This window comes from Pseudophryne corroboree, chromosome 3 (genome assembly GCF_028390025.1).
Source record: "Pseudophryne corroboree isolate aPseCor3 chromosome 3, aPseCor3.hap2, whole genome shotgun sequence".
NCBI lineage: Eukaryota > Metazoa > Chordata > Amphibia > Anura > Myobatrachidae > Pseudophryne > Pseudophryne corroboree.
The window spans coordinates 723,704,367-723,716,783 of record NC_086446.1 but is presented as its reverse complement, the minus strand read 5'-3'; the positions used below and the strand labels follow the sequence as shown (position 1 = coordinate 723,716,783).

The following is a 12,417-nucleotide window of genomic DNA, read 5'->3' as shown; positions in this document are numbered from 1 at the left end:
CCAATGTTTTGACTGTCTAAATTTTTAGTACATTCCAAACAGGTTGCCCGCATCTGTGCCTCTATAGCTATTTTAACTTAACATCCCTCCTTCATAAGCCAGTCTATCTAAGTCTATTCACTACTGAAGAACTTGACAGCTGTGAAAACAACCATGTAATGCAAAGCCTGTTCATCTGTCTGCCACAACAGACTGTATGAAGATACTTTACCAGATGAGCCAAATCCCTTTGAAATTTCACACAAGTCAAGTTTTGAGGTTGAACAGGACGGGATGGAGAGGTGCAAAACATCTGCAATACTCTCTTCATCTTCCGTCTTCGTTCCACCAATCTAAGGTTTTGTAAATTAGCTGGTTGCAGATATTTGAAAAATTAATATAATCGATCCAGTTCATTGTGCCCTATAGAGTGGTTGGGGAAGGATTAGGAACATTTAAGTCTACCTTCTTGCAGCAGAATGTGCAAAACCTATTATTATTATTTTTTAAATGCTCAAATCTATTACTTTCTAATGTTTGTCATTGTTTCTATTCCCTTTTGTCCAAATGTCAAATGTCCTATTTTCTTCAGGAAAAAAATATTCTCAACTGATCTTTATGTAATGCATTACTGGAAGGCTTTGTCTGTAATTCTGCCCACCCCTACCTACAGTATATATATATCTGTCAGTTCAGCACTCCAGATGTAAGGTTTCAATCTTTGGTGCATCCACAACCTAATACAGAAAGTAGATGGAACTCACGACAACACTCACAGGGTTTTTTTTTTTCTTCAAAAAATCTATTTGTGATAAAACAAAGGGGCAGATGTATTCAGCCTGGAGAAGTGTTAAAGCAGTGATAAGTGCAAGGTGATAACACACCAGCCAATCAGCTCCTAACTGTCAGTTTACATATTTGAGCTGATTGGCTGGTGCGTTATTATCACTGTGCACTTATCACTGCTTTATTATTGTTTTATCACTTCTCCAGGCTTAATACATTACTGAGATATCAGGCCTCCGATACTCTCTTCAGGGTTATGTTATGTACTGTGGATTATTTTCAAGTGTCTCTAAATCCACCCCCTTTCTTTACTGTATTGGCATGAGCCATGCTTTCTGTTGTACATTGGCAGGTATAGTATGTTACGATGAAAATATATGCACATATGAGACTCTACATATGAAACCCCAACACATAAGAAATACTTGCTAAGAACTATGAACTCATGCTCCATACATTTGCTAGAAAGTAAAGACTTCCATTCTTGATTTTACAGTTTAATCTGCAAGTGTCAGTCTCATAAATCAATCACGTGTTATAGAGATGTGCACCGGAAATTTTTCGGGTTTTGTGTTTTGGTTTTGGATTCGGTTCCGCGGCCGTGTTTTGGATTTGGACGCGTTTTGGCAAAACCTCCCTGAAATTTTTTTGTCGGATTCAGGTGTGTTTTTGATTCGGGTGTTTTTTTTCAAAAACCCTTCAAAAACAGCGTACGTCATAGAATTTGGGGGTAATTTTGATCGTATAGTATTATTAACCTCAATAACCACAATTTCCACTTATTTTCAGTCTATTCTGAACACCTCACACCTCACAATACTATTTTTAGTCCTAAAATTTGCACCGAGGTCGCTGGATGACTAAGCAAAGCGACCCAAGAGGGCGGCACAAACACCTGGCCCATCTAGGAGTGGCACTGCAGTGGCAGACAGGATGGCACTTCAAAAAAATTGGCCCCGAACAGCACATGATGCAAAGAAAAGAGAAAAAAAGGTGCACTGTGGTCGCTGGACGGCTAAGCTAAGCGACACAAACACCTCAATATCACAGGAATTATTTGTTCTAATCAACGGTATTATTGGTCCAAATCACTGGAAGAAAATGACAAAATCACTGGAATTATTCGTTCTAATCAATGGTATTATTGGTCCAAAACACTGGAAGAAAATTATAAAATCACTGGAATTATTCGTTCTAATCAATGGTATTATTGGTCCAAATCACTGGAAGAAAATGGAATGGATGGATACTTGCAGTGACACAGAGCTGCAAGATACAGCAATGGCCTACTGTACAACTATATACTGTTAGTCACCAAAATGCTGCACTGTAATACTAGAAGCTATAGAAAAGTATATATATTATTGTATATATCAGTACAGAGCAGTGTAACTGTGACACATGTGTCCTGACAAGCGGTATAGAAGCTATAGAAAAGTATATATATTATTGTATATATCAGTACAGAGCGGTGTAACTGTGACCCATGTGTCCTGACAAGCAGTATAGAAGCTATAGAAAAGTATATATAATATTATTGTATATATCAGTACAGAGCAGTGTAACTGTGACACATGTGTCCTGACAAGCAGTATAGAAGCTGTAGAAAAGTATATATAATATTACTGTATATCAGTACAGAGTGGTGTAACTGTGACCAATGTGTCCTGACAAGCAGTATAGAAGCTATAGAAAAATATATATAATATTACTGTATATCAGTACAGAGCAGTGTAACTGTGACACATGTGTCCTGACAAGCAGTATAGAAGCTATAGAAAAGTATATATAATATTACTGTATATCAGTACAGAGCGGTGTAACTGTGACCAATGTGTCCTGACAAGCAGTATAGAAGCTATAGAAAAGTATATATAATATTACTGTATATCAGTACAGAGCAGTGTAACTGTGACACATGTGTCCTGACAAGCAGTATAGAAGCTATAGAAAAGTATATATAATATTACTGTATATCAGTACAGAGCAGTGTAACTGTGACACATGTGTCCTGACAAGTAGTATAGAAGCTATAGAAAAGTATATATAATATTACTGTATATCAGTACAGAGCGGTGTAACTGTGACACATGTGTCCTGACAAGCAGTATAGAAGCTATAGAAAAATATATATAATATTACTGTATATCAGTACAGAGCAGTGTAACTGTGACACATGTGTCCTGACAAGCAGTATAGAAGCTATAGAAAAGTATATATAATATTACTGTATATCAGTACAGAGCGGTGTAACTGTGACACATGTGTCCTGACAAGCAGTATAGAAGCTATAGAAAAGTATATATAATATTACTGTATATCAGTACAGAGCAGTGTAACTGTGACCCATGTGTCCTGACAAGCAGTATAGAATCTATAGAAAAATATATATAATATTACTGTATATCAGTACAGAGCAGTGTAACTGTGACACATGTGTCCTGACAAGCAGTATAGAAGCTATAGAAAAGTATATATAATATTACTGTATATCAGTACAGAGCGGTGTAACTGTGACCAATGTGTCCTGACAAGCAGTATAGAAGCTATAGAAAAGTATATATAATATTACTGTATATCAGTACAGAGCAGTGTAACTGTGACACATGTGTCCTGACAAGCAGTATAGAAGCTATAGAAAAGTATATATAATATTACTGTATATCAGTACAGAGCAGTGTAACTGTGACACATGTGTCCTGACAAGTAGTATAGAAGCTATAGAAAAGTATATATAATATTACTGTATATCAGTACAGAGCGGTGTAACTGTGACACATGTGTCCTGACAAGCAGTATAGAAGCTATAGAAAAATATATATAATATTACTGTATATCAGTACAGAGCAGTGTAACTGTGACACATGTGTCCTGACAAGCAGTATAGAATCTATAGAAAAGTATATATAATATTACTGTATATCAGTACAGAGCAGTGTAACTGTGACACATGTGTCCTGACAAGCAGTATAGAAGCTATAGAAAAGTATATATAATATTACTGTATATCAGTACAGAGCAGTGTAACTGTGACCCATGTGTCCTGACAAGCAGTATAGAATCTATAGAAAAATATATATAATATTACTGTATATCAGTACAGAGCAGTGTAACTGTGACACATGTGTCCTGACAAGCAGTATAGAAGCTATAGAAAAGTATATATAATATTACTGTATATCAGTACAGAGCGGTGTAACTGTGACCAATGTGTCCTGACAAGCAGTATAGAAGCTATAGAAAAGTATATATAATATTACTGTATATCAGTACAGAGCAGTGTAACTGTGACCCATGTGTCCTGACAAGCAGTATAGAATCTATAGAAAAATATATATAATATTACTGTATATCAGTACAGAGCGGTGTAACTGTGACACATGTGTCCTGACAAGCAGTATAGAAGCTATAGAAAAGTATATATAATATTACTGTATATCAGTACAGAGCAGTGTAACTGTGACACATGTGTCCTGACAAGCAGTATAGAAGCTATAGAAAAATATATATAATATTACTGTATATCAGTACAGAGCAGTGTAACTGTGACACGTGTCCTGACAAGCAGTATAGAAGCTATAGAAAAATATATATAATATTACTGTATATCAGTACAGAGCAGTGTAACTGTGACACATGTGTCCTGACCAGCAGTATAGAAGCTATAGAAAAGTATATATAATATTACTGTATATCAGTACAGAGCGGTGTAACTGTGACCAATGTGTCCTGACAAGCAGTATAGAAGCTATAGAAAAGTATATATATTATTGTATATATCAGTACAGAGCGGTGTAACTGTGACCCATGTGTCCTGACAAGCAGTATAGAAGCTGTAGAAAAGTATATATAATATTACTGTATATCAGTACAGAGCAGTGTAACTGTGACACGTGTCCTGACAAGCAGTATAGAAGCTATAGAAAAATATATATAATATTACTGTATATCAGTACAGAGCAGTGTAACTGTGACACATGTGTCCTGACCAGCAGTATAGAAGCTATAGAAAAGTATATATAATATTACTGTATATCAGTACAGAGCGGTGTAACTGTGACCCATGTGTCCTGACAAGCAGTATAGAAGCTGTAGAAAAGTATATATAATATTACTGTATATCAGTACAGAGCAGTGTAACTGTGACACATGTGTCCTGACAAGCAGTATAGAATCTATAGAAAAGTATATATAATATTACTGTATATCAGTACAGAGCGGTGTAACTGTGACACATGTGTCCTGACCAGCAGTATAGAAGCTATAGAAAAATATATATAATATTACTGTATATCAGTACAGAGCAGTGTAACTGTGACACATGTGTCCTGACAAGCAGTATAGAAGCTATAGAAAAGTATATCTAATATTACTGTATATCAGTACAGAGCGGTGTAACTGTGACCCATGTGTCCTGACAAGCAGTATAGAAGCTATAGAAAAGTATATATAATTTTACTGTATATCAGTACAGAGCGGTGTAACTGTGACACGTGTCCTGACAAGCAGTATAGAAGCTATAGAAAAGTATATATAATATTACTGTATAGCAGTACAGAGCGGTGTAACTGTGACACGTGTCCTGACAAGCAGTATAGAAGCTATAGAAAATCAGAAAAGTATATATATTATTGTATATATCAGTACAGACAGAGTGGTGTAACTGTGACCCATGTGTCCTGACAAGCAGTATAGACGCTTTAGAAAAGTATATATAATATTACTGTATATCAGTACAGAGCGTTGTAACTGTGACACATGTGTCCTGACAAGCAGTATAGAAGCTATAGAAAAGTATATATATTACTGTATATCAGACAGTACAGAGCGGTGTAACTGTGACACGTGTCCTGACAAGCAGTATAGAAGCTATAGAATTGTATATATATTATTGTATATATCAGTACAGAGCTGTGTAACTGTGACCCATGTGTGTCCTGACAAGCAGTATAGAAGCTATAGAAAAGTATATATTATATACTGGTGGTCCCCAGTCCCCACAATGCAGCACACTGATCAGATATTTGCAGCACACTGAGCACAGATATGGAGCGTTTTCAGGCAGAGAACGTAGATATTTTCAGCACACTGAGCACAGATTATTTGCAGCACACTGAGCACAGATATTTTCAGCACACTGAGAACAGATTACGGAGCTTTTCAGGGAGAGAATGCAGCCACGTCCTCTCCGTTCAATCTCCAAAGCACGAGTGAAAATGGCAGCGACGTGCGGCTCCTTATATAGAATACGAATCTCGCGAGAATCCGACAGCGGGATGATGACGTTCGGGCGCGTTCTGGTTAACCAAGCAAGGCGGGAAGATCCGAGGCTGCCTCGGAACCATGTAAAATAGGTGAAGTTCGGGGGGGGGGGGGGGGGGGGGGTTCGGATCCCGAGGAACCGAACCCGCTCATCTCTAGTTATTATATAGAACACATTACATGTCTGGTATGCTAGTTGTTTAATATGGACGAATATAGCAAGAAGCAATAGCACAGTAAGAAGTAGGATGGAAACCACCAGTAAAAGTCTACATACCAGTTTATGTGCAACTAATAAAAAAATAAAAATAAATGAATGATGCACTTTGAAAGTATAAACACTATAGCAGTGATTCTCATAATCAGTCCTCAGGACTCCAAACAGTTCACCTTTTCCAGGTAACCCAGTGGGGGTACAGGTGTACTCATTTCTCACTGACACATTTTAAAAGATCCACAGTTGGAGCTAATTATTTCATTAGCGATTCTGAGATTCCCAAGAGATCTGGAAAATGTGAACTGTTTGGAGTCCTGAAGACAGAGTTTGAGAACTTGTGCACTATAGTATACAAGGCATTCTAGTATAAAACCCTGCAGTTGCCAGAAGTTGTTTAATAAATGGAGGCAAACAAGCACTGTACAGCTGTCCTTGTGATCTCTTACAGCCTTCATCAGTTTAACAAAGTGATATATCAGTATCAGATATCATTTTGATGTCTACAGTAAGGAAAAAATCATACTTGCTAACTCTGGAATGTCCACGAGACTCCTGCACTCTTAGGCGAGTAGACTTGCCCTAGGATCTCACCCAATCACCTAGCAAAGTGGCCAATTTAGGTGCTTGATGATTTGTGGCAAATCGCACATTCCCATCACCTCTCCCTTCTAGACAAAGGCAAGAATCTCTGCATTATACAACGTGAGGCAATGACACCATGACCCCCACATCTACCACTCCAGGATCTCACAGAGGGCACCAGTAGCATGTCAGAGATTATGGGCAAAACCAGTTGGAATACAGTGATAACGCTAGAAGAGGCACAGCGGCTATGTGGAAATAAAAGTGAATCTGGCCATGTTGGCACAAACAATATACTCACTTATTTCTCTTTATTTTGATGCTGTGTTCATCATTAACATCTTCAGGGATAACTCCATCTTTTTTGCTAGCTGCTAGAGACAAAAGAAAAAGAAAGTGCTTTAAACCAGAGTAAACTCAATGTTTAAATACACACCCACACGTAAATAATGACAATTTTATAGTTTGTATCTGGAAGCCAAATTCCTCCATCCCAAAAGAGAGCACTAATTCCCATCTCCACGCACAAAGTACCTAATGAGCTAATATTTAGCTTTTAGGAGTACAATTCCTGAGTTCATTGTGAAATATTGGATCAGAGCCATGAGCTCAAATTGATTTAAGCTGCTGGCAGAGAATTTCCTTTTCGATCAGATCTGTGGCTACACTGAAATTCTCTGTGCTATCTCTAAGTGCTTTTTTTCTCATCAGATAAGATACTTGCAGGGAAACTAGCAATTCAATTAGTCTGGATTTCATATAATTTGCACAGTAATTGCCAATTTTATGATAAATAAGGAGTAGGCTTTAGTTTATATTATGCGATGTCCTACAGTTCAATTACAGACTGTCACAATTACTGCCAATTAATTTCTTTAAAATGCATTCCTTCAAACTTTTAAGCTAATATGACTCATACCATATAAGTCATATTGGGGTCTATTCATGAAGCAGTGAAAAGTGTGGAGAAGTGAGCCAGTGGAGAAGTTGCCCATGGCAACCAATCAGCATTGAAGAAACATTTATAATTTGTATACTATACAATTGTACGGAGCAGCTCACTTCTCCACTCTTTCCACTGCTTCATGACTAGACCTCGTTATCTGTCTGTTTTCTTAAAACATTTATTTTACTTGGGTACTTTGGGCCTAATCCAGATCTAGCACATCTACAATCATTTTCTCAGACATGCGGGGGGACGCCCAGCACAGGGCTAGTCCACCCCGCATGTCTGACTCTGCCCCTTCCCCCGCACTGGTGGATAAGCATCACACGGCGGCGATGCTTTTGCACACGGCAAGTAGCTCCATGCCTGCGCAGCTCCTGCGCTCTGGCAGGGATCTACTCACCGCTTCCCGGGTCGCAGCGGCTGCGTGTGATGTCACGCAGCTGCTGCGAGCCACCCCCCCAATGGTCCGGCCACACCTTCATTGTCCTGTCAGGACCGTGCCCCACTAACGGCGTTCTAACGCCATTGGCACGCCCCCTCCCGCCCCGCGACCGCCTCTGCCTGTCAATCAGGCAGAGGCAATCGCAGCCCTGAGATGCTTTTAGCATGTCACTGGGCTTCCGGGGTGTGCACGTGCAGTGCCATCTGAATTACCCCTTTTGTCCAGTAGTGACCCATGGCCATTCTGTTCTTTATCTGCCTGATATCTGGACACTGTAATATGTTAAATAATCTAATAGTTACTTGTGGGAGATTCCAGTTTGCGTTTATGTGGTGGATCCTCAATAATTCTGTTTATATCCACACGATTCTTTAAGTCTATTGGCTTGTCCCACACTGACAGCTGGATTGTAGGGTTGAAGAAAAATACTTTGTCGTCACCAGTCCATACCACACACCTAGCAATAATGAAATAACAAAACAGAACATTTTTGTTATATATTATTAACTTTTGTTGGAGCCACAAATTGTTGGCAATACCAGAGAGGGTAAGAAAGAAACTTTACAATAAGAAAATCACAGCAGGAAGAATATACAATGGCTGGTAATAATATACTGTAAGGAAAAAATAGCATACTGTAAGTGGCAAACATTACAATAACACCACAGACCACAGAGAGGGAAGTAAAAATAACAGGGGCAACTTGCTATTGGGAATCAATACAATGGTCAATGCCTTTGTATGTGTGAGCAAACAATGTCACTGAAGGGCAAAGAAGTACGGGTGACGTGGATAGTGACAGGGCCGTAACTAGGTGTGTGCGGAGTGTGCTCAGCACATAGCGCTGCAGTGTAGGGGGCGCTGTTGGCGGCACTTGTCAATTCTGAATTATCTAATTACTTTCACTTGCAGCTTCCCCCCTTTTTGAAGCCCAGCATCTCCTAACCATCACCTGTCTCCTACCCCCACCCCTTTTGTCGCTCATTCCTATATATCATTCATGGACTTGACGTGATAGCTCGTTGTTGTTCTGTCGCACTGTCCTTTATTGCATTTCGGGATGCTGATGTACCCGGGATTCGAACCCGTTGCCTATGACATTGCAGTCGGACACTCTATTCATTGAGCTATCTGCCCTAGCATAGAAAGCTAGAGAATTCCAAGCTGGAGAGTTTTAACTATTTGAAGCTTACCTTGTACTTTGTGAAGGGGGGATCAGCGTTGCGTCTGGGCAGATCTATGTAGTGTGTGGCAAGAGATTGGATGTGTTTCTGCACACTGCATGGATATTCTCAATTATGGTGCTGGTTATTTTTTACAGGGTACATGTAGCTTCATATAGTTAGAAATGTTGTCGTTTTTTGTATTCGGGTTCAAGTGGCTCGGTAGGTGGGGTTTGGCTGGGATGCAGCAGGTTGTGGGTTTAAGTCCCGGGTGTAGCAGTATATTGAAATTTGTTATTTAGAGAGGGGTATTGTGGCTGAATGGGGCAAGCTCTCGGGTAGAGTGCATGAATGTGGTATAAAGAAGATTTGTGTCCAAATCTATTTTCTTGCAGTGTTCTATAAATGAGGGTGTATAATCTATCTATCTATCTATCTATCTATCTATCTATCTATCTATCTATCTATCTATCTATCTATCTATATGTGGGAAGGGACATCATAGTATGGGCTTTCTCTGGGATTAATTTTGTCATGCCCCTTCCCAGAGAGGCATGCGCCGTATGTCCCTATTGGAAAAATGGGGGGGGGGGGAGGTGCCTATTCTGACAGTGGTCGGAGGATGAGCAGAAAGGGCGAGAAGTAGTGTGGGCAGAGATGAGGTTAGAAGTTACTCTGGGTGGGATGAGTAGTTTCAGGGTTTGTAAGTAAGGGTGAAAGAGTTTGAACTGGATTCTGAGGAGTAGTGGGAGCCAATGAAACAGAAATCCTAAACAATAGTTACTTTTCTCGTGTTTTACACAAAACGTGCCAGAGACATACATATTTATAGTTGCAGTGACAAGTGCCAACAATAATTGTCTTTCCATTTTTTATTAATATATGGCATTAATTAAGAACAGAGGGTATATTGCAATTTGGACCATGTATAATAACATGCTGACATATTTCTTTTCTGTTTTTATACATGAACCCTCTCACATTAACCCTCTCACAATCCTTTCATTTCTTACAGCCCAAATACATTTCTGCACCCACTTTATCTACGCTTTTGACTCTTTCATACAAAATCTACACCCATTGAGACTACACTGCTTTTCTCACCTGCATTTCTGCCATTCTTCTGCTCTGATTCCCTTACAGTCTCCTCTCCTACTTCCACTTTCCCTCAACCTATTTACCTACTTAACACTATGTCAAGGCTTTCTTATACTCCCCACATCACTCAGTGTCTACCTAATAATGTATCTTTATCCTTCCACCCTAGTCTCCTACACCTCCTCCTCTGTCTCCCCTCCATCCCTCTGTTTCCTTCCCCCTCCTTTCCTGTTACCCCACTTTCATTTACCTCTGCCCCATGGTCCTGCTACCCAACAACCCAGCCCTGCTCCCTTTCTCCATTCCCTGTCACCTCCCCATACCCCCATCCACATCACAATGACCTCCCTCCCTGCCCACCTCTTGCAGTTTCCCCTTCCAGCTCAGGCACCCGCACCATCACTACTCTCTCATCATCCCTGCCCTCAAAGTTAATCTCACCTCATCGCTACAGCAACCCTGATAATCTCATTCACATCTCTCCCACAAACTCATACCCCCTATCCTGTGCCCTCTGGAATGCCAGATCTGTTTGTAACAAACAGGTCCCCACTCATGACCTTTTCATTTCCAACTCCCTACACCTACTAGCCATTACTGAAACTTGGATTACACCCTCTGACACTACTTCTCCTGCTGCTCTCTCTGCTGGGGGTCTCACATTCACACACACACCCCGACCTGGGGGTCGCCACCAACTCATACCACCAGAACCATCCCTTACATTCTCTACATTTGAGGTCCATGCCATACGCCTCTTCCAACCAGTCCATCTTAGAGTAGCTGTCATTTACCACCCCCCTGGTACTGCTTCCAAATTCATTGACAACTTTGCTTCCTGGCTTCCTCACTTCCTCTCTTCTGACATTCCCTCCATTATCCTAGGCGATTTCAACATCCCTATTGACATCCCCACACAATCCCCTGCCTCTAAACTCCTTAACCTCACCTCTTCACTTGGTCTCTCCCAATGGACCTCCTCACCCTCCCATGTGAATGGGAGCTCACTGGATCTGGTCTTCACTCACCGCTGTGATATTTCTGATTTTTCAAACTCCCCATTTCCCCTCTCTGACTACCACCTGCTCTCCTTTAACCTATCTCTCTCGACTTCCCCATCTCTACCTCCCAAGGCTACCATCACTAAGCGTAACATTGAAGCTATTGACACCACATTCCTTTCCTCCTTGTTTGACTCACTTCTCTCTCCTATTCTCTCTCTTTCATGCCCTGAACAAGCCACTTCCACATACAATGAATCCCTTACTTCTGCTACCTCTCTCCTTCTGCTTGTTCCCATCTTTCCCACCTTCTCAATCTGTCCCTCTCATCAGGCACTGTCCCCTCTGCCTTCAAGCATACACTCATCTCTCCTATTCTTAAAAAACCTACACTTGATCCAAACACTCTCTCCAACTACCGACCCATCTCTCTCCTCCCTTTTGCCTCCAAAGTCCTTGAGCGTATTGTCTACAACCGCCTTACTTCCTTTCTTTCCTCACACTCACTGCTTGACCCATTCCAGTCTGGCTTCCGTCCTCTACACTCCACTGAAACTGCCCTTACAAAAGTATGCAATGACCTCCATGCTGCTAAATCTAAGGGACACTACTCTATACTTATTCTACTTGATCTCTCTGCTGCTTTTGACACTGTGGACCATCCTCTCCTACTGCAAATTCTTCACTCCATTGGTCTGCGTGACACTGCCCTCTCTTGGCTGTCTTCCTACCTCTCTGACCGTTCATTCTCTGTCTCTTCTCATGACTCCACCTCCCCCTCACTTCCACTAACTGTAGGGGTACCCCAAGGTTCTGTCCTTGGTCCTCTTCTCTTCTCTCTCGATACGTCCTCACTAGGTAAGCTCATTAGTTCTTTTGGTTTCCAATATCATCTCTATGCTGATGACACCCAAATCTATCTTTCCTCTCCAGACCTC

At 40.5% G+C, this 12,417-nt stretch overlaps 1 protein-coding gene across 2 annotated transcripts in view; it reads right to left on the bottom strand.

Moving 5' to 3' along the window:
• The window catches only part of TCERG1L (transcription elongation regulator 1 like), a 621,355-nt gene that overhangs the window by 79,605 nt on the left and 529,333 nt on the right, over window positions 1-12,417 (bottom strand). Inside the window, exons 9-10 of one of the 2 annotated variants that reach the window (XM_063962190.1) lie at window positions 8,520-8,674; window positions 7,128-7,200 (exon numbers count right to left, since the gene is read on the bottom strand). In XM_063962190.1, the coding sequence (XP_063818260.1) occupies window positions 7,128-7,200; window positions 8,520-8,674 (228 nt within the window). The remainder of the gene's footprint in view (window positions 1-7,127; window positions 7,201-8,519; window positions 8,675-12,417) is intronic. The other variant, XM_063962191.1, reaches the window with a different exon arrangement.